The sequence below is a fragment of the Suncus etruscus genome, chromosome 10, assembly GCF_024139225.1.
Source record: "Suncus etruscus isolate mSunEtr1 chromosome 10, mSunEtr1.pri.cur, whole genome shotgun sequence".
In the NCBI taxonomy this organism is placed as follows: domain Eukaryota; kingdom Metazoa; phylum Chordata; class Mammalia; order Eulipotyphla; family Soricidae; genus Suncus; species Suncus etruscus.
In genome coordinates this window covers 51,390,100-51,415,700 of record NC_064857.1, presented here as the reverse complement: position 1 = coordinate 51,415,700, position 25,601 = coordinate 51,390,100, and the positions used below count along the sequence as shown (strand labels likewise).

At 53.2% G+C, this 25,601-nt stretch overlaps 1 protein-coding gene across 1 annotated transcript; it reads left to right on the top strand.

The window, feature by feature from the left end:
• HTRA3 (HtrA serine peptidase 3) lies at positions 1-25,601 on the top strand. The gene is made up of 9 exons (XM_049782610.1): positions 1-391; positions 6,980-7,079; positions 8,723-8,933; positions 9,153-9,347; positions 9,723-9,755; positions 10,195-10,309; positions 23,732-23,780; positions 25,012-25,107; positions 25,424-25,601. The coding sequence occupies exons 1-9, from the start codon at positions 1-3 to the stop codon at positions 25,587-25,589; spliced, it is 1,356 nt and encodes a 451-aa protein (XP_049638567.1). The 3' UTR covers positions 25,590-25,601.

Genomic DNA, 25,601 nt, shown 5'->3' with positions numbered 1-25,601 from the left:
ATGGAGACCCGGGCGCTGCTCCTGCCCTTGCTGCTGCTGCTGGCGCTGGCTCCGGCTCCGGCGCTGGCCCTGGAGTGCCCGGCCCGCTGCGACGTGTCCCGCTGCCCCAGATCGCGCTGCCCGGGCGGCTACACCCCGGACCCCTGCAAGTGCTGTCTGGTGTGCGCGGCGCAGGAGGGGGAGCCCTGCGGCCGGCCCTCGGACTCGCCGTGCGGAGAGAGCCTGGAGTGCCGGCGGGGCTCGTGCCGCTGCCGCTGGGCGCAGCCCGTGTGCGGGAACGACGGGTCCACCTACGCCACCCTCTGCGCGCTGCTGGCCGCCAACCGCCGGGCCATCGCCCAGTCGCTCTTGCCCGTGCGCCAGCTGCACAAGGGCGCCTGCGAGCCGCCGGGTAAGCCTCAGCCGCGGGGACGGAGGGCCGGGCTGGGCCTGGCGCGGGGTCCTGGGCGCAGGGCTCAGGGCCTAAGGCGCAGAGCACAGAGTTTAGGGCGCAGGGTTTAGGGTTCAGGGCACAGGGATCAGGGCTTAGGGCACAGAGTTCAGGATGCAGGGCACAGGGTTCAGGGCGCAAGGCTTAGGGCACAGGGCTCAGGACACATGGTGCAGGACACAGTGCTCGCCCTCGCCCTCGACCCTCCAGGCGGGGACACCGAGGCCCCAAGAGGTCCGGAATGGAGCACTCTGCAGTCCATGCTGCCAAGGCCCCCAGAGTCTTCAATGCCAGGATCCAGGGGCCCCCATTGCCAAGGACCTGGGGTCTGTGCGCTCTTCTGCGCGTCCTGGGGCTTCTTCTGTCTGCCTGTCTTTCCTCACTGCGCCTAAATGCTCTTCTCAAAGACCTTTTGGGGCACAGCCAGCGGGGAGGCTGCAAGGAGGGTGTGTCCATCCCCCTAGAACCCCAGACAGCCCCTCTCCCCCAGTGGTTGAACCTGTGTTCAACGAAGTCCCTCCAGTCTTTTGGAGTTCCGCAGGGAAGGTGGCGCTTTCCTCCAGGCTCAGAGTCTGGGCTCTGTGCGCATCTTGGAAGATAACAGGAGGTCCTCACCTGCACATGGCATACAGGGCTCCCCAAGTCCCGGGATGGCCTGGAGCAGCATCTGGGGGATCCCGGGAGCCCTACCTTAACGCAGGAACCCACAGTGTGTGTGTGCAGGCATGTCTTAGTGTGCACATATCCAAGCATCTGCGTTCACTTGCATACAAGTGCATAAACGCGCATGCTGCTTGTGTGCATTGGTATACCTGCATATGCGTTCATGGACACGTGTGTCCACACATGTGATGCCTCATGGCAGATCAGGACAGTGAATGGTTGTACCACGGGCTGGGGTTTGAGCTTCGCTCCCTGGATTTCAGAGCTCCGTGCCAGCATGCATTCATGCCCTCTGCTGTCTTCGTGCCCATCTATATGAGGGCCTGAAAAGGGACAGTGAGGCGCTCAAAGTGCTCCAGGCTTTCAAAGGGCCCCACAGCTGGTGCAGGCTGGGTTGAGTTGATGGTGTAGGGGGATCTTGAAGCAAGGTGAGGGTTTGGGCCCAAGAACCCAGAGCCCAGAGGAGTTGAGAGAACTGGGCACTGCCAGCCTTCTCAGAGGTGGGTGGGCCATGGGGAGAAGGACCCCTCAGCCAGGCTGGAGCCTTTAAGAGGTGGCAAGTTGGCTCTATCAGCTCAGATTGATTGTTTTGTTTGTTTCTTTGGTTGTTTTTGGAGACACACGGTGCTCAGGTGTTACTCCTGGCTCTGTGCTCTGAAATCGCTCCTGGCAGGCTCAGTGGACCTTATGAGATTGAACCCAGCTGACCACATGCAAAGCAAACATCCTTCCTGCTGTTCTGTATCCAATTCTGCCTAGTTTGGTTGTGGTGTTGAGGGACCTTCCCCCCAGTGCTCAGTGTCCTTAGACTAGAGTTCTGGGTGGGCTGGGGTCATAGCACACTTGCCTAGATCCCCAACACCCCCATATCATCCTTTCATCTGCTGGGAGTGACCCTGAGGGCAGAGTTAGGAGTAAGCCCCAGCACTGCTGGGTGTGGTCCAAAACCAAGTAGAAAGAATGGGGTTCTGGGGTGCCCAGGGGTAGCCTGACTCTGTCCTCCCTGGCCTGTCCCTTTGCAGAAGGCTGAGGACCATCCAGCAGGAATGCAGGTTCCCAGTGGTGTGTCAAGAGGGCAGCAGGCTACCCTACCCTACCTGCAGGGAGGGGTGGGGAGCATTCATGGGAGCACTCTTGGGAGCACTGCCCTGGTGAGAAGGTCTCGAGTTTATTCCCTGTCCCATTTATTGTTAATTCTGTGTCTTGGTTCCGCCAACCTCTGCCACATGATAGAGCCTCCCTCCCCCTTAGAGGCTTCTCTGGCCCAGCTGTTAGCCACCCTGAGTCTCATGAGTGCAGCTCCGGGGACCCTAGGAGCCCCGCCTGTCATATCTTCGTCCTCTCCAGGTACTGAGCCCCCTCTAACCCTCTGAGTGAGCCACTGGGTTTATGCCTTATTGGGCCTTTCTGGGCCTTCAGCTCCGGAACACCCTGGGGACTGTGATCTGGATACTACCCTCTGATGACCACTACTGTGAGCCTGTGGATACTGCTATGTGACTCTCCTACAGCCCCAAATTCCTTGCATGCCTCCAACAACAGGAGTCTCACCACCTCTCCAGGGACCTCCCACCTCCACATTAGTTTCAGGGAGACAGTGCGTGGTGAGCAATAACCAGCGGGAGGAGACACCTGCACGTGGGGGGGTACCCTTCACACAGGGATTTCACCCCTGCACCTCCCCTTGTGGTCAGTAGGCCTTGGCGGGTGCGATTAAGTCCAGTCTAGAGCTCATACGCGAGTTAATGACGGGCCTCTCTGCGCTGCCCCAGCGGGTTGGGACTCATCTCTGCTGCTTATTGAAGGGCTTGGTGGCTTCGAGCTGTTTCCTCTCTCAGTGCCGGCCCCAACTTGGCGCTGTCCTCCAACTTGGCGCTGGAGCTGGTCTGGCAGGACAGTAATTCCTGCTCCCCTGCCCTTGCCCTCTCCTGGGGCAGCAGTGCTGAGCAGCCACAGCTGAACAGGCTGAGGGCCAAGGCCTGGGAGCCCCTTCACATGAGGAAGGCGCGAAAGAGCCAGGATGCTCTGTGGCTGTCTCAGGTGTGGCCTGGAGCCCCGTCAGCACCTGGAGGTGGCCTCGGTGCTCTTCCTTTCCCACCCCTCAGGCAGCCTGACCAGGGACCATACAGGCAGCCGGGCAACTCCTCTCTACCTGCCCAAGCCCTCCCCGGGCTCCCACCACCTTCTGGACTGAGCACAGCTTTCAGAGGCAGCTTGCAGGGTCTGTGTGTTTCAGTCTCCCTTCCTGCCCAGCATCGTCACTCACCCTGATGCCCACCCCACCTTCTCTCTAGTCCTTTGTGCAGGGTGCAGGAAGATGATGTGAATGAATGCATAGACCTCCCTCCCTCTCCCCGCAAGTAGGGCTATGGGAAAGATAATCAGGGCAGGCTATCTGGAGATGGTGGCTGTGGAGAGGCAGACACAGACCACCTTTTAGAGGGGCTGACCGGGAATGCCTGCATGTTGCGCTGCGCCCTGCACCCCCAGTTCCTCCTCCATGAGCCAGGGTACAGTACGGCGAACACCATGGGAGGCCTGGGGTTTGTGGCATGGAGGAGTGGGTTGGTGGAGGGGAGATACTGGCACCCATTGGCCTCGCATCAGTCCCCTTGTAGCTCTGGGGCATGAGTGCACCGGCCATCTGATGGTGCTGCTGAAGTCAGGAGGGCTTCCTAGAGGGGGGCCTCCAGCACCTACCAGCTCCCACCCATCCACCATGGCTCCTCCAGGACTCTGTGGCCCTTCACAGCCAGAGGGAGCAGAAAGGCCTCAGCATGGAGCAGGCTGTGCCCAGAGCAGTGGTGTGGGGGTGTGGCTGGCGAGAGGATAAGACCCTCCCCTGAAACTTTGTCCTCGATTCTGCATGTGCTGGGCCACAGGTTCCACTTGCAGAGCAGCTTATGCTTCTGTGAGATCACTGATACCCAGAGCATGGGCCCTCGGGGGTTGCCGGTGGGGTGTAGATGCGTCTTGTAGCTTGTGCTGGTGTCATCTGTGGGGTTTGATTTGTGGGGGGTTTGTCTGTGACTGTGGCCTACAGGTCATGGTGTGTGGGCGTGGCTATGTAGGGTGTAGCTTGGGTTACTCTTGGCTCTGTGCTCAGAAATCTCTCCTGGCAGGCACAAGAGATCATATGGGATGCTGGGATTCGAACCTTCATCTGTCCTGGATCAGCTGCGTGCAAGGCAAACGCCCTACCGCTGTGCTATATCTGGCAGGGTTCATCCTTAAGGGATACGGGGGTCCCAGTGGCTGCAGCCCCCTGCATTCCCAGGATTCCCCTGGGCCCGAGAGTTGCCTGAAGAGCAGATGCCCCCATCCCATAGGCACAGTGCTCCCAGGGACAACGAGGGAAAAACAGAAGGACCCTGGAGGGCTCTCAGGGCTTCTCAGCCAGCCAGTCTAGTGGGTTGGGGAGCATTCTGGTGGCCTGTCTGTGGCCTGCACATTCCCCTGCATTGGGCCATGGGGATGGTAGCCCCAGGTTTGGAGCGACTTGAGAAAAGCCTGTGGGTCAGGCTGTCTGTCCCCTGTCCCCGCTGTTCCCATGGTCTCTGGGGGATGGAGAAGGAGCTTCGAGCAGCACAGCCAGGGGAGTGTGGGGGCTGACACGGGCCCCTTCTCCCTGGCTACAGGGACTACCCTTGAATAGGAGGCGGCGCCGCCTGGTGGCAGGGCGGGGAGACTGACGTCAGGGCTGGAAGGAGCATCTGGGCCTGGGCTGAGCTGTTCCTGCTGTTCTCCCTGGACCCTGGCCAGGACTCTCCCTCGTGCCGTAGCCATGCCCATTCCGGGTGACCAGACAACTTCAGAAAGCTCCAGGTGGCCCTGGGTACCTCCAGGTGCCCCTGACAGTCTGGAATGGCTTGGAATGGTCTGGCTCCATGTCAGCCCACTCTAGAAAAACTCCCGGAGTCTGTGGATCAGCTTAGTTTAGAAAAATACTCATACAGCTGCATCTGGTCAAGGCCGTGTTGACTTCAGAACTTTGGCTCGAAGACGGGCGGGTGGGGGCTGTCCGAACCCCAAATAAACAGTCTGCTTCCCAGCGCAGGCCACGGGCTGTGACTCACTCACAGCAACCAGGCTAGCATCCTGCCTGCCCACTGCCGCCTCCCGTGGCTTCCCACCAGTGGGGGCTTAAAGGCACAGCACAGGACAGTGGGAGGTGAGCGAGACACTGGTGACACAGGTGAGCTCGTGCAAGGTTCTGGGATGCTGGTGCTAGCCGATGCCACCCTCTTCCCTCTCTGCCCTACCTCAGTTTCCCGGATGCTAGACAGTACTTGTGGGTAGCTGAGGGGTCCTTTTGCAGACCCATTCCCAGGGTCTCTCTCCAATTCCCCAGACTGTCTATGTTACTGATCCCTGCTGGTGGAAGGCTGACGGCTCAGAGGCCTCTGATTGAAAGGAGCCCATGTGACTGTGGAATGGTCTCTGCACTTGTATCGGGCCCGCAACTGTGCCCTGTCATGGTTCTGGGGTGCCCGCCTTCGACCTGCTGGTGGTAGGAAGGGCAAAGATTTGCTCATGGCACTGGGCTTCCACTGCCCTCAGGAACCAGCTACTTCCTCATACCAGGTTGGTTTTTAAAGCCTTGCCTAGGTCAAAGCCATAACACAGGTGGAGGGTGTTTATGTGCCTTGCACATGGCCAACCTGGGTTCAATCCCTCGCATTCCATAGGCAAGCAAGGCCAGGAATGATTCCTGAGCATGGAGTCAGGAATAACTCCTGTACATCATCGGTTGTGGCTCCCAAAACCAAAAACTCCTCAAAGAGATGATGGAGAGTAGCCAGATCGGGGGTCACTATGCCCAGAAGGGGCAAAACTATCCAGCCAGCACCATTATCTAGACTAAGTCTAGACTCGGATCTGGGGACACCCACTGTACCCTGGAGGTCCCCACCAGCCCCACTGCAGCCTGAGTGGGACCCAGGCCCTGACCTGCCTTGATGGTACATTGACAGAAGATGCTTGGAGAGGGAGCAGCAACTAGGCCTGATCTTCACTCCTTTTTTGGGGGGGAGGTGGTCTTTGGGCTACACCCAGCAGTGCTCAAGGGTTCCTTCTGGCTCTGTGCTCAGAAATTGCTCCTGACAGGCTCCAGGGGATGCTGGGAATCGAACCCAGGTCTGTCCCAGGTCGGCCACGTGCAAGGCAAATGCCCTACCTATCACTGTGCTATCACCCAGCCCCTGGTCCTCACTTGAAGTCTTGGACAGCAAATGAATGGAGTGAAGACGGGTGGCTGTAAGACATGGCTGACTGATCCCTGAGCTGTGCCACCCTAGACTGATGGCAGGGTTTGCAACTAGCTGGGGAAATAGCCTTGGTGAGAATCTGGGGCCCCCTCCGGCTTCCTGACAAGACTCCCGTGGACCTGCCGAAATCTTGGCTCAGTTTTGATAGACTGTGGGGGCCAGGGGCCACCCATCAGGCTAGGAGTGCTGAGGTGGGGAGACTGCAGCTAAGCCAGGGGAGCAGTGAGGCACGGCTATGGCCAAGTGAGACAAGGAGTGGCTGGTGATGGGGGTTTAGGCTCTGCCACTGGGAAGCAGGCTGAGGGCAGCAGGTGCTCGAGGCCCAGGGGATCCACGGTTCACAGGTCCAGGGGATTCTTCGCTCTCTGTGGCCGGCAGATACCCAGGTCACTTTGAAGGGCCTGAAGCCCCAACCTTCAGGAACCAAAGCGGATATCCTTGTGGAGGCAGGATTATGGGGGAGGGGGGTCTGCATATGGAGACCTGCATACGTGTGTGCATGCAGGATGGGCTTTGTGACTGCAGGTGGGCGTCTGTATTAAGTGGTCTCTCCCTGTGGGTGGGTGTCCAGGGGGCAGCAGGCTGGCCCTCACGCAGCCCCACCTTTCCGCCAATGCAGGTGGCATCTTCCCCTCCAGCCCACGCTCCAAGTTCAACTTCATCGCTGATGTGGTGGACAATATTGCACCGGCCGTAGTACATGTGGATCTGTTCGTGAGGTATGTGGGTCCCTCCACACTGCACAGCACCCCCAAACTGCACAGATTCCTGGCTCCACCTGTTCCTGGGGGCTGAAGGCAACTCTGTTCATCCACATTCTGGGCTGTGCTATCACTCAGGCCCTCACTACTAGTGTTTCTGAGCCCAAGTGTCCTCCTCCTGACCCTTTTGGAGGGGGGATCCTGGCTTAAGCAGCCCCAGTCAACAGGCCCTGCCCTTGTGCATCCTGTACGGGATGCACGCTGCCCCAGGCACAGAGGAGACCAGGACCTGGAAGAGGCCCCTAATTCGCAGCCCAGCGCAGGGCTCTTTGATCTCTTGCCCCTCATGCCCTGGTCTTCCCTTCCTCTTGGGGTGCTGGCACCAGGATGGTGGCACCCTGGGGCGTGGCTGCCCCGAAGCCTCACAGGGCACCCCAGGCACCTGTGTCAGGGAGGCCACAGGGGTGAGGAGACACCAGGAGCTAAGCCAGGCGTTGGCCTCCCCAAGAGCCTCTTTCACCCACATGGGCTCCAGTGGCCCTTACCAGGAGGTGATCAGTGGAAGGGGGTGGCAGTTCCCAGAGTCCTCAGTTTCTTGTCCCCTTGCTGCCATTCCTATGCTGATGCCTCGAGTCCCGTGAGGTGAAATTATGGGGTGCTGCAGGGGACCCACATTCAGGACTTCAGTCCAACTGCTAATTAGATGTGCTCTGCCTGCAGCCCAGCACCCAGTCAGAATCCAGGAAGATGGGCCAGCCCTACACTTGTGGCAACCCCCAGTAGTTAAATGGCCCCTGAAGGGCAGTTACCCCAGCTAGGCAGACAGCAGTCCCCCCTGCAGGGAGATGAGAGAGCTGCAGCTTGATTGTCTGGGCCTCAGTTTCCTGCAAACTGGGGTGTTCTCAGTCGATGGATGACGCCAGTGTGCCCCCGCCTCAGGGGAAGGCCCTGGAGATGTGACTGCATATGGGAAGGCCCCCAGAGATCTGTTCACCCCACCGGGGTGAAACCACGTGCCCTGCTGGTCATCTCATCCTTGTACCCTTCAGCCCTCTCATCAGTACTGGGGGGTGCCAGCAGCAGCTTGAGCAGAGCATGTATAGCAGGGGTCTCAAACTCAATTTACCTGGGGGCCACAGGAGGCAAAGTCGGGGTGAGTCAGGGCTGCATAAGGGATTTTGCTTACCGAATGTTCGCAATAAAATATCGTATTAGTAAAAAAAAAAATCGCAAAAAATCACATTAAATATTTGCATACCCCAAACAAAACTGCTCGGGGTATGCGAATGTTTAATGTGATTTTTTTCTTACTAATGCAATTTTTATTGCGATTATTCAGTAAGCGAATAATCGCGAACACTGCGATATTTGAACGCAGGTCTCGGGCCACAAAATGTTGTACGGAGGGCCGCAACGGCCCTTGGGCCTCGAGTTTGAGACCCCTGTATAGCCTCTGAGCACCCCGTTCCCCACTTTTACCATCAGCCCGCCTGGGAGTACACGTTAAGGGAGGGAGGAGACACTGTGTGACCCCCAAGTCCTGGCAGCCGGAGAGTGGAGATGTCCATCCTCATGTCCAGCCCCAGCTGTCCACCATCCCTCAGGTCTTGGGAGGGTAGACTTCCCCTACCTGCTGCCCTGAACACCCTGTGCACCCCCAGACACCCGCTATATGGCCGCAACGTGCCCATGACCAGTGGCTCTGGCTTCCTGGTGTCCGACAATGGGCTCATTGTCACTAACGCGCACGTGGTCAGCAAGTCAAGCCACCAGCAGGTGAAGGTGCAGCTGCAGAGCGGGGACACGTACGAGGCCACTGTGCAGGACATGGATGAGAAGGCAGACATCGCCACCCTCAGGATCTACCCCAGTGTGAGTGCACAGCTCAGTGGCCAGGGTTTGGCTGCTACAAGGGGAACTGAAGTGGGGGCAGGGTGGTCTCAGTCCCCCGCATCCCACTGGCCTGGTCCTTCCCCTCCCCTCCCTTCTCTGGGCCTGTCCAGCTGTCCCCATCCCCAGTCTCCCTCCATTCGTGCTCTGGCGCTGACCCTCAAAGGCCAGCTGACTTTCTTCCTGGGTCCCCCATTCCAGAAAAAGCTCCCAGCGCTGGTTCTGGGTAGCTCGGCCGACCTGCGCCCCGGGGAATTTGTGGTGGCCATCGGCAGCCCCTTCGCGCTGCAGAACTCAGTGACCACCGGCATCGTGAGCACCAACCAGCGTGATGGCCGCGAGCTGGGCCTGTATGACTCGGACATGGACTATATCCAGACGGACGCCATCATCAACGTGAGCGGGCCGGGGTGGCAGGCACATGGGGCTTTGGGTTATGATCTGAGAACATGACCCTTCAATGGGTCACACAGGATGGCGTGGGCATGTAAGATCACAGGGTTCTCTGGGGCGCCTCACTGTTCCAGCCCCTCACTGTTCCCAGCCCATGACAACCTGAGACTCACAGTCCCCGTGGTGCCCTCTTTCCTGGACTTTGGATGCCTGTGGGAGTGGTAGGGGCTTAGCTCCCATCTGGGATGGCCTGAGTCCAAGGAGCAGAAGTCAGGTCACCCCAACCCTTAGCCCCCGGGTGCAGGTGCCATAAGGGTGGAGGGCATTGGAGCTCATGGGGTTTGGGCCACAGCTAAAGTCCAGTTTCCTTCCTTGCAGTACGGGAACTCAGGGGGTCCACTGGTGAACCTGGTAAGTGACCTCCGAGCTTGGGTCCTGTGTTTCTGGGGTTTGGACCCTCACATATTCCTACAGGACGAGAGCTGGGTCAGTAACCTAGTTACTGGCACCCAGGGGAGACCCCAAAGGCTGGGGAATCAGCTGGGAACCCAGGCGGGGACACTATGAGCCCCTCACTTGCATGGGTCTAGCCATTCCCTCCTGGTCATACTGTTGTCCAGTCAGTCAGCAGGTGGTCCCCGGCCTGGGACTGAGTTATCAGATGGGCCTCACGGGCCATAGGTCCTGAGGGGCATCTCAAGCACTTGAACCTGATGTTGGGGAACTCCAGGGGAAGGTGGGTGGGTGGGGTTGTGCCCTGGGGGGGTTCCTGGAGGAGGAGTTTCTGGAGAGGGCTTGGATGGGGAGACCCAGGAGATGGTGCCTTATGTCACCGCTGGCCCCTGTTCAGGACAGTGAGGTCATCGGCATCAACACGCTCAAGGTGGCAGCCGGCATCTCCTTTGCCATCCCCTCTGATCGCATCCAGCTCTTCCTGGCCCAGGCCCAGAACAAACAGGTCAAAGGTGAGCTGCCGAGGGGTGCCCCAGTCCCCTCCTGTCCTGGCCAATGCTCCTGACCAAGAGCCACTCAGCCCACTCCACCTGGCTAAGTTCTGTGCTCAGGGGCCCTCTGCTTTGTAGGCAACCTGGTGCTCCCCACCTTCCTCCTCTCCCTCCCTTTCCCTTATTCCTTCTACCCCCCATCGATCCATATATTCCCCCTCCCTTCTCGAGCTGTCCCCCCACCCTCCCTCTGCTCCACCTTCCCCCTGTCCCGCAGTGCTGCATCCCCCGACGGTTCCCCTTCCCACTTTTTGTCTGCATCCACAACCCACCCATCTCCCCTTTCCACACTGGCTGTGAGTGGCCCCTGCTCAGCCTCGCTCTGCTCTCCCTTCAGGCTTGCACCGCCCATTTGTGTACTCCCAGTGATGGAACCTGTCCCAGAGAGACTTGAGCAGTGGGGTAGCCGCCCACTATCCCAGGAGGGTTCCAGGCCTGACCTCAGAGCCATCCTCACTCTGCAGGACTCTTCTCCTGCTCTCCGAGTGTTGGGTCCCACACGCCATGCTCACACCCACCCACACCCCGTTCATGTCCACGCATGCCACGTCCACACCATCCAAGGTGACCAATCAGAGAGCGTGGCCAGTCTTTCCTGGAGGCTCCTTGGAACAGGCCAGCAGGATGCGATGAACATGTTTGGAAATAAAACACAGGACCGTGTGTGAAGTGCATCCTGGCTGGTCCTGAGAGAGAAACAGTGTTTTAGCCTGGAGGTCCAAGGGGTTCTGGGGAGCTGCAGACCAGGGTCTGTGCCAGCCCAAGGCCCCCACAGAAGGCTTTGGGGGACAAACCTTAGGACCAGTTCATGCTGGGACTTGTACGAGGCCCCTCAGACTCAGCTAGCCTGGAGAATGGGTCCCACTTTGTCTCCTGCTGTAGCTGTAGGGAAGGTACCACCTGCTGAGGTCACGGTCCAGAGCCCCAGACTTTGGTGGGGGCAGCCCCAGGACAGGCCACACCCACCTCTCTGGTCAGGCCCACCACTCCCAGTTAATGTAGGTCTCTTGATCCTAAGAGGCGAGCTTGGGGGGTATGTAGGGAAGAGAGAGGGGAGAGGAGTACAGGGGGTGGTGCAGGTGAGTGCAGTGTACCAGGCTCCATTCAGGAAGGCTTCCACACTGCACTGTGAGTGAAGGAGGAAGGTGATTGGATGGATGAGTGGGTGGGCAAGTAAGGGAATGGATAGTGGGTGGGAGGACGAGAGGATGGACAATGAGTGGATGGTGGGCAGATGGATGGTGGATAAATGGATGGGTGGATGATGGATGGATGGATGGATGGATGGATGGATGGATGGATGGATGGATGAATGGATGGATGGATGGGTAGACAATGGGTAAAGTAATTGGATAGATGATGGGTGAATGATTGGATGCACGAGGAGGGGAAGATAAGTGGATGTGTGGGAAGATGGATGATGATGGACAGAGGGAGAGGATGGAGAACAAATGGGCTAATGAATAGATACATACGGATGGGCATATGGAAGGGTAATAGCAAAGTCAATGGAGGAAGGGTTGGTAGAGTGGATGAAAGAGATGGTTTATATGACACAGATCAGAAAAATCCACAGATGAAGGATCAATGATGCACAGGCGGAAACTTGCTGTGAGGGAGGGCAGCAGTTGTTGGGGGGCAGGTGGAGGCTGCAGTGAGGCCTGATTTACCCAGTTTATGTTTGGGGAGAGAAGCTCCATGCCAGTACGAGGGCTCGAACCTGGGGCCTGTGTGCCCTCAGTGCTGTCCCTCAGCCCTGCACAGCATCGTGAAGAACCATAGCTTGTCTTTTTATTCAAGAATGTTTTGCATATTGAAGGTCAGAAAAACTTTCTCCTCTACTTGGGGGGGGGGGCTGTGCCAGCTGTGTGGGCAATACTGGGTGCCCTTGCCTCCTTATGTTAACTGCATACTCTCGCCTCCAGTCCCACAACTCACTTCCACAGACTTTCCTCTTGGAGGCTGTAAAATGACCACTGAGGTACAGTCTGAGCTCCTTTCACTCGAGCACAGAATGAGGCAACTATAAAGCATCAATTTTTTTTTTCCTCTTTTCTGCTTTTGAGATTCAGGAGTTCCAGGATCATCTGTTCAATGAAGAAAAAAAAAAAAGACCTAAAAAAACCAACCTGGCTGTTCTTCCCGAGCTGCCTTGCACTTTTGTCTGAAATAAAACCAGCATGTCTGTCGCATTTGTCTGTCTGTCGTTGTGGCTCCCCCACCCCATGGCTGCTGCCTGGCGCATGACTGTCTACACTGCATTCCACCCCTAACGTTGCACGTGAGCTTGTGAACCAGTTTGCTGGTTTGCTGGCTCGTCCCCTCCATCATCTCTGGCTGTGTCGGGGGCGGAGGGGGGGAGTGAACCAACATCACAGGTTCGAGGCCAGCCGTGCCTCTGGGCCCCTGGCACCTCAGGACCAGGCTCTTGTCCAGCATGGGCTTGGATTCTCAGGGTGCAGGCCTGCATATTTGCACAGCTGCATTCCCAGCTGCTTGTTACCTGGCACTGTTATAAATGCCACATGTAGGGCTAGAGAGATAGCACAACGTTTGCCTTGCACATAGCTGATCCAGGATGCATGGTGGTTCGAATCCCGGCATCCCATATGGTCCCCTTGCCTGCCAGGAGCAATTTCTGAGCCCAAAGCGAGGAGTAAACCCTGAGCACCCACCGGGTGTAACCCAAAACCAACCAAACAAACAAAAGCCACATGCTTAAATAAAACTTCTTTGGGGAGGGTTTGGGGTTACACAGCAGTGCTCAGGGGTTACTCCTGGCAGTGCTTGAGGTACTATATGGGATGCAGTGGGTTGAACCCTGGTCACCTGCTTGCAAGGCAAATGTTTTTCCTGCTCTGCTATAGCCCTGGCCCTAAACATCAATTTTTGGTCCAATTTTTTGTTCACGCAGAGGTGATAGGTATTCACAGAAGGTCCATGTTGTATGTTGCTCATAAACCCTGCAGCTAAAACTTAACTCAGTAGCTCTTAGAGCCTTCCAGGAGACTATTATTTCTCCCCCCTCCATTATTTGCAAAGCTGCTAATGAGAGTTTCCTGCATAGACTGTTCCAACACCCCCACCACAATGTCCTCCCAGCCTACCCCATCCAGCCTCCCCCACCTCCCACTTGGCTCCCGCCTGCCTGTGAGCACAGGGATTGCTTGTTATTCCCCTGCTGTGTCTCATTACGCATGAGAGACTGCTCTGTTTGTCCCTCTCCCTCTGACTAACGTAGGATCCAGATCCATCCATACAGCACATTGCATGACTTCATCCTTTCTTGCAGCCGAGTAATATTCCACTAGAGTTTCCTGACCCACCCAGCTGTTTCCAACCACTTGAGCTGTTTCCATATTTTGGCTGTTGTGAACAGAGGAAGGTGGAGAGAACTTTTCTTAGGAGAGTGTTTGGGCCTCCTGAGTAGATGCCAAAAGTAGAATTTCTGGGTCATATGTGATATTAATTCTTAGTTTATTTTTTGAGGAGTGTTGGGGTGTACCTAGCAGTGTTAGGGCTTAGGAATCAATGCTCAGGGATCACTCCTGGCAGAGTCAGGGGACTATTCAGGATGCCGGAATACAAACTCGTGTTGGCCATGTGCAAGGCATAAGACCTACTCGCTGTGCAATCGCTTCAGCCATGGTCAGTGTCTGGTTCTACTTACTGTCCCGCATCCTCCTTCTTCCCCTTTCCGGAGCAGGTCATTACAGTGGGGCTGGGATTTCATTCCCACATTCTCCAAAGACAGGGATGGCAGCCTCTGCTGCAGACATCATGAGGACAGGACTGTGTGACAGCAGAGTGTTCATTAATCTCCCACTGCCTGTCTCCCTCTCAGTCCTCCTGCAGACTGGATTTGCCCCCGGAGGTGCCAACATGCTAGGTGCCCCCCTGGGGATCCTCTTGTTGACTCTACCCCCAAAGCTATCCACTTTCCTTGGACTGGGCTCAGTCCCAGAAAACAGCTTGCCTAGAGTATTCCTGTACTGCAAGCAGATGCCCCCAAACCACCACCTCCAGCCTCTCCCCTGCCAGAGCTGCTAGGGGAAGGTGACCCCCCAACCAAGTAGAGCCTCTAGTATAGCCAGGAGAGCCCAGGGCAGGGTCATGGTTAGAGGTGTGGGTCCTTCTCCCTGTGCCACCATCTAGCACCTCTCGTGATGCCACAGAAAGCCCCTAAACTTTGCATCTTTGTGAATCTTATAGGATTTTAGGAGGCAGGGGTACCTATGCATTCTGCCTGGGAGAGGCCTGGGGGGGGGTATCTCACTGGATAGCCCATTGACCCTGAGTTTAGGAGTCTGTGAGTTAAAATATAATGCTGGTGGTGTTAGATCCTGACATATATGTTGCCTCACTCAGGTTGGCTTAGGGCGGGGTGGAAAGTGGAGGAGCAAGGCCTTCGGGAGTGATTGGGAGTGACTGCAGTGAGATGACCCTTTTTATTATCAGGGGCAAAGGAATATCTAAACAGTTACACAGCCAATATGATTTTCTTGCTTGGGAAGCTTGGGCAAAGAGAAGGGAAGGGCCTTACTGGTCAATCATATGCACAGAATGTCAGGTTCGAATACTGGCATCCCATATGGTCCTCTGAGCCTGCCAGGAGTGTTTTCTAAGCATGGAGCCAGGAGTAACCCCTGAGTGCTGCAGGGTATGACCCAAAACACAAACAGACAAACAAAAAAATGGGAATTATGTCTTATTCATCAATTATCTTATTAAGATGGGGCATTCTGTTTCATCAACACTGTGTCCCATCTGGGGTGCCAGAGGTGCAATTTAATTCTCTCTTTCCATATGAGATTTTGAAGACTGCCTCATCCTGTGTATTACCAGTGTTAGTGAGGCTTGAGGCCAAATCTGACCTGTAAACTTGAAATACCTTATTTTTTGTACTATAAGACACACTTCCCCCAAAAAAAGAGATGGGGGGCTGTCTGTGTGTCTTATGAAGCCAATGTCGCCTGGAGTCGAAACCTGAGTGCAGGGAGGACCACAGATGCTAACCACTTGATGTCCGCATTGTTATGCCCCCTTTATTGCAAAGACATACCACATAGTATGAGCAGTCAGGTTAACCACTTTCACCATCATCTAGAGAGCGTTCATTTAAGACTATTTGATCGCTGGTGCGACTTTTCTTTTTTATATTAACAAAAAAGTATTTACATTATTTAAATTTTTTTGATGTTAAAAAATATTAGAAGAATGTGTTTAACCAACTATGGACCAGCATATTATAAATATACTTCAGCCTTGCAGGCTGGTTGCCCCAGCTGCCATCTCCTGATGGTATCTTGCATTGCACTGTTTGCTTTAGAATTTTTTTTTCTTGTTTCCTCATCCAAACACTATGTGTGTCTTATAATCAGGTGTGTCTTATAGAGTGAAAAATATGGTAATGCTGTCCTTTGGCTTTACTGATGGTAAATCAAAAAGTGTAGATAATTTGAAGTATATATTTGAGGGACACTCAATTTTAAGATGATTTTTCTGGGTCTCTAAGGTCCTATGTATTGGGCATCCATACAGTCTCATTACTGAATGCCATAGTAGTATATTCCACTACCTGCATTAGTTTGTTTGCATAACTTACCAACACTTTCAAAATGACAATCACAGCTAGAAATATAGTGGTTGGTGTCTTGCCAGTATTAATTTGGATCAATGCTTTTCCTACTCCTGAGAAAACTTCTTCTTTATTCTTCTGGTAAGCTGTGATGCTGGATATAACTTTTCCATAACTTTCTTAGGTCTTAAGGGTCAGTTTTATCCCCGGATCCCATATGGTTCCTCAAACCTGCCAGGAGTGATTTCCAGGTGCAGAGCCAGGAATAACTTGAGCACCGCTGGGTGTGACCCAAAAACAAAAAAACAGAACAACCCCCCCAAAAAAGCCACGTTGGCAGCCTAGAAACTAGTTGGGAGATTTGGAACTGCCTTCTGTGAAAGGGAAAACAAGTAGCTAAGCATTCTTATATTTAGTGGGACAAACTCAATCCATGGTATTTATTAAAGGCCTATAAGACCTTATTGAATGAAAATATTAAATCAGGGCTGGAGCGATGGCACAGTGGTAGGGTGTTTGCCTTGCACGTGGCTGACGCAGGACAATCCACGGTTCAATCCCCCGGCATCCCATATGGTCCCCCAAGCCAGGAGCGATTTCTGAACACATAGCCAGGAGTAACCCCTGAGCGTCACTGGGTGTGGCCCCCCAAGAAATATTAAATCAGGGGTGTGCAGAGATAGCACAGTGGATAGAGCATTTGCCTTGCACACAACCGATTCAGGACGAATGGTGATTCGAATCCCTGCATTCTATATGGTCCCCCAAGCCTGCCAGGAGCCATTTCTGAGCAAAGTTAGTCGGGAGTAACTCCTGAGCACTGCTGGGTGTGACCCAAAAGCCAAAAGTCAATAAATAAATTAATTAATTAATTAAATCAGCTCTATAGATTTCCAATGGCTTTTGCATATTCACTATAAAGTATCATTACACTTGGAAAACATTCATTAAAATTACCATGGAAAACTGAGAATTCCACACTTATAGAGGAACTATCTTAGGGCCAACATTAAGTTTGATATCTGTTGACAAAACTGACATGGAATTAAGTTACCTTAACAATATTATGCAGTTCCCTGACCTGTGCAGACTAACACTATAGTCTGAAAATGTGAATGACTGTAATTTGCAACATTTCCCATCCAAGTCTTCAACTTAGAAACCACTAGAGTTCTTTATGGGAGCTTTTAATTCACTAAGCTTGAGTTTTATAATGCCCCATTATTTTTCTATCAGTCTGTTGGAATTTCCTGATAAGTGCATAATCTGCCTAAAAGGTGAGCTTGACTCCTTTTTAGCTTGCTGTCCTGACAACCCAGAGAGAACTTTCATAAAGGGAAGTCCTTTATAGTCATTGTGGGAAGCCAGATGAAAAGGGCAGACAGCAAGGGGAGGTCCCTTAAAGGGGTTGGGTCCAGAGACTATCTTTGAGAGCAACACCTGGTCATGAATTCAACTTCTGGCCACAGAGACCCAGGTTAAAGATAAGAAGACCCTCCCATTGATTTCTATCTTTGCCATAACCTTGGCCCTATAACATTGCCTTTCTATTTATTTATTTATTTATTTATTTATTTATTTATTTATTTATTTATTTAAGTTTTTGGGCCACACCAGGCATTGCTCAGGGATTACTCCTAGCTTTGCACTCAGAAATTGCTCCAGGGTGACGCAGAGGACTATATAGGATGTCAGAAATTGAACCCAGGTCTGTCAGGGATCTGCATCATGCAAGGCAAATACCCTACTGCTATGTTATCTCTCTGGCCCCTGCCTTTCATTTTCAGCCCCTGCTTTTGACTGGTCCAGATGCCAGGAAGGCTGCTCTACCTCCTGACCCCTTGTGTACTTCCCTTCTCACAGAAATCTTCTTCTAGCATCCCTCCAGCATTTCCCCTTCACACGCTTCTCAGTTATCCCGTGTGATGCCTCCCACTCCTCTGCCAGTCCTTCTTTGTAACTCAGACCTCCCTCTCCCTCCCTAACACATACCCCCAAAACAGAAGTCCTAGATAGAACAGCTGCGGACCGTTCTGTTGATGTTCAGGGACCATTGAAGGAGAGAGTGACCCTAGGTTGAACAGCTGCGGAAAGACTGTTCTGTTGATGGACCAGTGGCCTGGTCCCCCTGAAATGCAGGGAATGAACCCATGTGGGGTGCTGCTTTCGCTGAGCACCATGCTTGGCACTGATGTAAAAGATAAAGCCAGTGGTGGTTGATCCTGAGCCAGCCCACCTCACTCTGGTCGGCTTAGGCCTCAGGAGGGACTTTGGGTGGAGACTTAGTCTTAGAGTGGAATGAAAAGCCAAGACCTTCAGGAGCAATTGGAGCAAGGGGGCAATCGCAGTGAGATGCCCCTCTTTATTAGCAGGGGAGGAGTATCTAAACAGTTACACAGCCAATAGGATTTACCCTCTTGGAAAGCTTGAGCAAAGAGAAGGGAAGGGCCTTACTGGTCAGGCATATGTGCAGAATGTCAGGTCTGCAGATGCGTGTGACTATGTGACCCATGAGAGCACAAGAGCTGGATTCCACCATGACACGCCAGGTGTTTGCTGTAACAGGTGCTCAGCTCCGTTTCCCCCAGTAGGGCTGGGGTGGCCTCGGCCTACTGGGGGCCTCCTTTTAGGGGCTGTGTTCAACAGGCATGAGTCTTCCCTGCTAGAGTGGCAACTTCACTGGGGTCCAAACCTATCGCTGAAGGGTCCCAGCTACCGCTCCCTCTTTAATTATATTGAGGAGGTTGTGAAATGCTCAGGCATTTGGGGAATGAGGGGCTTGAATCTCTGGACAGTAAACAATCACGCAGGTCATTTCTTTAAGCGGGTCTTGGGGAAGTAACAAAAGTAACAGAGCAAATCAGAACAATGGGTGAAAGAATAGAGTAGGCCCAGGCAGGTAAGAAACGCCGTCGGGAACCAGGAGAGAGCCCTGGCTGGCAAATCGATCTTTACGCTGATCTCGAATATTGATTAATTTGGTGATGCTATTTTCCGTAACCTCAGACTCCTTGACACAGCAGCAGCATTGTTCCTTCCATAACACACATGCCCCCCCCCTTTGTTTGCTGTTACCATTTTTAGAGCTGGCCTGTTTTGCAGGACCACCCCAACCCAGGAGGTGATCTGTCATTGAAGGCAGCCGGGGAGGCGGTAGAGGCATCAGTCATCCATGCAGCTGCTGATCAAAGTCCCTGAGCTGAGATTAGTTGGTCCCTGGGGCCAACAGAGGTGGTCAGTCCTGCTATCAGCAAGGGAAGGAAAAGGTTCTTTTCTGTCCTGTCTGGCAGTAATGGAGACATCTCAGCAGGAGCCCAGAGGGTGAAATGGGGTCACCACTGCCATTAGGCGGCACTTTTTCGAGGCTGGAGGAGTGGTGTTGTAGAGAGTAAAATTACACCAGAAGAAAAGACCAGGAGAGGTGGTGGTGCTCCAGGGTGCAGAGGTGATCTGGCGTGTGTGTGTGTGTGTGTGTGTGTGTGTGTGTGTGTGTGTGTGTGTGTGTGTGTGTGTGACTTCCCACAATGTAAGCAGTGGTACTGGCAATGTTCATGCTGGTGTCAGCTGGGTTCCTTGCAGGGGCATGCCATCTGAAAGATTAACAGAGACAAGCAGCAAACAATGGCCAAGATAAAGAAGCACAGAGAGAAACCAATTCTGATTTTTTTTTTCTTTTTGGGCCACACCTGGTGATGCTCAGGTCACACCTGACTCTGCGCTTATAAATCACTCCTGGCTTAGGGGACCATATAGAATGCCAGGGGTAGAACCCAGGTCTGTCCTGGGTCAGCTGCCTGCAAGGCTAATGCCCTACTGCTGTGCTATCACTCCAACCCCCAATTCTGAATTTCTGAGATGTTGGCAGCCTTTATATTTTGAAGGGTGGATTGCAAATACTTCAGGAAACAAGGAAAGTGGGTGGTGATGGGGAAAAGGCATTGCTTAGGTCTATCTATGATCAGCCTCCTTGATAAGATGGGAATTATGTCTTATCCATCTATTGTTTTATTAAGATGGGGTTTATTAAGATGACCTGTTTTATCAACACCGTGTCCCATCTGGGGTGCAATTTAACTCTCTCTTCCCATATGAGATGTTGCAGACTGTCCTGTGCATTGCCAGTGTTAATGAGGCTTGAGGTCAAATCTGACCTGTAAACTTGAAATACGGTATTTTTTGTACCACAAGACACACTCCCCCCCCCCAAATGGGGGAAATGTCTGTGCGTCTTACAGAGCGAATGCAGCCTGGAGTCAAAGCCTGAGTGCACGGGAGGAGACCAGAGACTGACCACTCGATGTCTGCATTGTTATGCCCCTTTATTGCGCAGACATCCCACATAGTACAAGCAATCAGATTAATGCACTTTCACCGTCATCTATAGAAAGCTTTCGTTTAAGACTATTTGATCACTGCTGCAACTTTTATTTTTCTTATATTAATTAAAAAGTATTTAAAATGTTTTCTTTTTCTTTTCTGATGTAAAAATAAATAAGTTAGGTAAATGTGTTTGACCAGCTGTGGACCAATGTATTGTAAATATACTTCAGGCTCGCAGGCTGGTGCTCCCAGCCACCAGCCATCTCCTGATGGTGTCTCGCATTGCACCGTTTGCTTTAGATTTTTTTTCTTGTTTCCTCAACCAAACACTATGTGTGTCTTATGGTCAGGTGCAGCTTATAGAGCGAAAAATATGGTAATGCTGTCCTTTGGCTTTATTGATGGTAAATCCAAAATCCAAAAATAATTTGGGGTACATAATTTGAGGGACGTTCAATTTTTAGATGATTTTTCTGGGCCTCTAGGGTCCTATGTATTGGGCATCAATACGGTCTCATTAATGAATGCCATAGTGGTATATTCCACTATCTGCATTAGCTTGTTTACCTGACTTACCAACACATTCAAAATGACAATCACAGCTAGAAATATAGTGGTTGATGTTTTGCCAGTATTAATTTGGATCAATGCTTTTCCTACTCCTGAGCAAACTTCTTTATTCATCTCCTGGTGAGCAGTGATGCTGGATGTGTCTTTTCCATAACTTTCTTAGGCCTTAAGGGTCGGTTTCATTCCCGGATCCTATATGGTCCTACAAGCCTGCCAGGAGTGATTTCCGGGTGCAGAGCCAGAAATAATCTGAGCACCGCCGAATGTGACCCAAAACAAAAAAGGGACAACCCCCCCCCCAAGAAAAAACCAAATTGGCAGCCTAGAAACTACTTGGAAGGGAGATTTGGAACTGCCCTCTGTAAAAGGGAAAACAAGTTGCTAAGCATTCTTATACCTAGTGTGACAAAATTGTATTCTATGATATTTTTAAAAGCCTATAAGACCTTACTGAATAAAAATTTTTTATTTTGGTTCTATAGATTTCCAATGGCTTTTGGATATTCACTATTAAATATCATTACATTTGGAAAACATTCATTAAAATTGCCACGAACCACTGAGAATTCCACACTTATAGGTAGAACTATCTTAGGGCCAACATTAAGTTTGATATCTGTTGACAAAACTGACATGGAATTAAGTTACCTTAACGATATTATGCACTTCCCTGACCTGGGCAGACTAACAATTTAGTCTGAAAGTGTGAATGACTGTAATTTGCAACATTTCCCATCCAAGTCTTCATTCTTAGAAACCACTAGAGTTAAAGCTAGCGGTTCTTTATTTTTGTTCTTTTAAGGCACTAAGCTAGAGTTTTATAATGTCCCATTATTTTTCTATCAGTCTGTTGGAATTTCCTGATACGTTCATAATCTGCGTAAAAGGTGAGCTTGACTCCCTTTGAGCTTGCTGTCTTGACAACCTGGAGAAAACTTTCATTGTTAGGGAAGTCTTCTATAGTCGTCATTGTGGGAAGCTAGGTGGAAAGGAAGACAGCAAGGGGAGGCCTCTTAAAGGGGTTGGATCCAGAGAAAGTCTTTGAGAGCAACACCTGGTCACGAATTCAGTTTTTGACCACAGGGGCCCAGATTAAAGATAAAAAAGACCCTCCCATCGATATTTTTGCCATAATCCTGGCCCTACAGCATTGCCTTTCTATTTATTTATTTTGCTAGTTTTTGGGCCACACCAGACATTGCTCAAGGATTACTCCTGGCTTTGCACTCAGAAATTGCGCCCAGGGGCTGGAGAGATAGCACAGTGATATGTTGTTTGCCTTGCACGAAGCAGATCCAGTATGGATGGTGGTTCAAATCCAGGCATTTCATATGGTCCTTTGTGCCTGCCTGGGGGCAATTCCTGAGCACAAAGCCAGGAATAACTCCTGAGCACCACCGGGTGTGACCCAAAAACCAAAAACCAAACATAAAACAAAAAACAAAATTGCTCCTGCCAGGTTCGGGGGATCATATGGAATGCTGGGATTGAACCCAGGTCCATTCTGGGTCAGCATCGTGCAAGGTAAACGCCCTACCACTGTGTTATGTCTCTGGCCCCTGCCTTTCTAGTTTTGTTTCATTTCAGCCCCTGATCTTGACTGATCCAGATGCCAGGAAGGCTGTTCTACCTCCTGATCCTTTGGTCCCTTCTCACAGAAATCTTCTCCTAGCATCCCTCCAGCATTCCCCCCTCACACCCTTCTCAGTTATCCCGTGTGATGCCTCCCACTCCTCCGCCAGTCCTTCTTTGTAGCTCAGACCTCCCCCTCCCTAACCCATACCCCCAAAACAGGAGTCCTAGATAGAACAGCTGCGGACTGTTCTGTTGATGTTCAGGGACCATTGAAGGAGAGAGTGGCCCTAGGTAGAACAGCTGTGAAGAGACTGTTCTGTTGATGGACCCATGGCCTGGTCCCCCTGAAATGCAGGGAATGAATCCATCTGGGGTGCTGCTTTTGCTGAGCACCATGCTTGGCACTGTTGTAAAAGATAAAGCCAGTGGTGGTTGATCCTAGGCCAGCCCACCTTACTCTGGTTGGCTTAGGCCTAGGGAGGGGCTTTGGATGGAGGCTTAGGCTTAGGGTGGGGTGAAAAGCCAAGGCCTTTAGGAGCAATTGGAACGAGGGAGCAATCGCAGTGAGATGCCCCTCTTTATTAGCAGGGGAGGAGTATCTAAACAGTTACACAGCCAGTAAGATTTACTTGTTTGGGAAGCTTGAGCAAAGAGAAGGGAAGGGCCTTACTTGTCAGGCATACGTGCAGAATGTCAGTTCTGCAGATGCGTGTGACTACGTGACCCGTGAGAGCACAGGAGGTGGGTTCCATCGTGACATGCCAGGTGTTTGCTGTAACAGGTGCTCAGCTCCTTCTCCCCCAGTGGGGCCGGGGTGGCCTCGACCTACTGGGGGCCTCCTTTGAGGGGCTGTGTTCAATGGGCATGAGTCTGCCCTGCTAGAGTGGCAATTTTATTGGGGTCCAAACCTATCTCTGAAGGGCCCCAGCTACATGTGGGAACCCTCACTGGACTGTGCATTTGACCCTGAAGTCAGGGGCTTCTCGTTAGACAGTCTGTCTGGCCCTATGGAAGGTGTCTGTGGGAGCCCCTCACTGGATTGTCTGTCCAGCTCTGAGTTTGGGAGTCCGTGGAGTCCTTCACTGGACTGTCCATGCGGTCTTGAGTTCAGGTCTACAGGAGAGGACAAGAGGGCACCGGTGCCTGGTGGGTGGGTGTGGCGCTTGGGGAACAGGTGAAAGATGCTCTGGCTAGACACCATGGACAGGGCCTTGCCCAGGGTGTGGGCATTGTTAAGACAGTGCAGGGCCAGGGTTGGGGGTCCTGCTACTGGGTGGCCCCGAGGTCCCCCACCGGACCCCACCAGAATAGAGGCTTGTCCTGTCGTCTTTTGCTTTCAGACTGGAAGAAGCGCTTCATCGGCATCCGAATGCGAACCATAACCCCAAGGTGAGTGTGTGCATACCTTTGCCTTGGGTCCAGCCCCCAGCACCACAGCCCATGTCCCCACCTCAAGTGGCACGCCCCCAGCCTCTCAGGTCTATCCCAGGTGAGCAGGACCAATCCAGCTTCACAACACTATGCCCCGCCCAGCCCAGCCCTGCCCTCTGCCCAGCCAACCTCTCCTCCATTCCTCAGTTTCCTTCAGGGCACCCCTCAGAGGCCCCCTCCAGAAGGCCTCCTGGGCCCCTCCTTAGAGGCTGTACAACATGGTCTTGGGGGCCTGGTGGGCTGGGGTGTCCGGGGTGGTGCTCCTACACTCCCAAGGAGCACCCTCATACTCTTGCCCACACTGCTACTAGGTTGCATCTGTCTTCTCTGAACACCCACCTCATGCTTAGCCTGACCTGGGCAAAGACCCCCACTCTGAACGAGGGCTCCATCTGGTTTTGGGGACACTCTTCTACCACCCCATGGGGGGCCTCGTTTCTGTAGGCAGCTCTGTGCTTGGCTCTCAGCATGCTCTAGTCTAGCCCAATGGTGGGAAGCTGCCTGTTCTTTCTCCTCCAGTTCCTGGGGGTTCAGGCTATATCATGCTCCAGGCTCTACCCAGGGCTTGAGTGGGAACCTCCAAGTACCCCCAAAACACTGTGTGTGCAATAAAGACGAAGGGAGGGAGGAGGGTGCGAGGTCAGGAATGCGGGTGGGAATGAGGAAGAGAGGGGCTGGATCCAGAGACTGCACCCCCAGACCTTGCAATCCCAAGTGATCTTCCTGTGCCAGCAGTTGCTGACCCAACTACACATCCAGCTGTGCCTGTCCTCCAGACACTTATCCTTACCTGCTCTTTTCCCATACCCCACACCCCATCTGTCCACTCTTCTCATACCACGTATCCCTTCTGCTGGTCCACTTGGCCCTCACATGCCATATCCCTGTCTGTCTGTCTGTCCATACGTACCAACATTTGTCTACTGGCACCACTCTTCCTTGTTCTGATGTTTGCTCTCCCATCCACCTCCTCCTGGTCTTCATCCTTCCTCCTTCCTTCTGCTCCTCCCCCTTCTCCCTCTGTCCCCCATGCTGCCCCCTCTTCTCTGCTCTCTGCAGAGGAGTTTGGGCTGCAGGTGGGATATTCGGGAGCCAGACACTTCACCCGGAAGTCAGGGGCATGTGAGTTGGTGCGGGCTGGGGCGGAGGGCACCCTGCAGGGCTCTGATCCAGCCATGCCTGCTTGCAGCTTGGTGGAGGAACTCAGGAACCATAACCCCGACTTCCCTGCTGTCAGCCACGGCATCTATGTCCAGGAGGTGGCTCCAGACTCCCCATCGGACAGGTAGGACACTGAATGGGTGCTCCTACACACGTGTGCGCACAACTCACAATGCAGTGCATACAACAATGCACACACATGCACTGGCACACAATAGGTGTAGGTGCACAGCATACAAATGTGCACATGCGAGTGCACATGACACACGTGCCCAAACACACGTGCATGCACAGTATACTGCATCTATGTGCAAGGTGTTCTCAGCCTGCTGCGGCGGGGGGGGGGGGTTACACAGGCTCCCTGGAGATGGGGTGTGGTGGGAGGCCCGAGGTTGGCGGGGCTCCAGGCCCAGAGGCTGAGGGTTGCCCTGTCCCTGCAGGGCAGGCATCCAGGACGGAGACCTGATTGTCAAAGTGAACGGGCGTGCGCTGGGAGACTCGAGTGAGCTGCAGGAGGCCGTGCTGAATGAGGAGCGGCTGCTCTTGGAGGTGCGACGCGGCAACGAGGACCTGCTCTTCAGCATCGCGCCCGACGTGGTCCTGTGACCCCTCTGGGGC

Excerpts from the sequence above, each read along its gene's own strand:
- HTRA3 (XM_049782610.1), top strand. The coding sequence starts at position 1 with ATGGAGACCCGGGCGCTGCTCCTGCCCTTGCTGCTGCTGCTGGCGCTG. Across the intron at positions 9,348-9,722 it reads AGACGGACGCCATCATCAAC|TACGGGAACTCAGGGGGTCC; the intron begins GTGAGCGGGCCG and ends CCTTCCTTGCAG. Across the intron at positions 25,108-25,423 it reads CCAGACTCCCCATCGGACAG|GGCAGGCATCCAGGACGGAG; the intron begins GTAGGACACTGA and ends CTGTCCCTGCAG.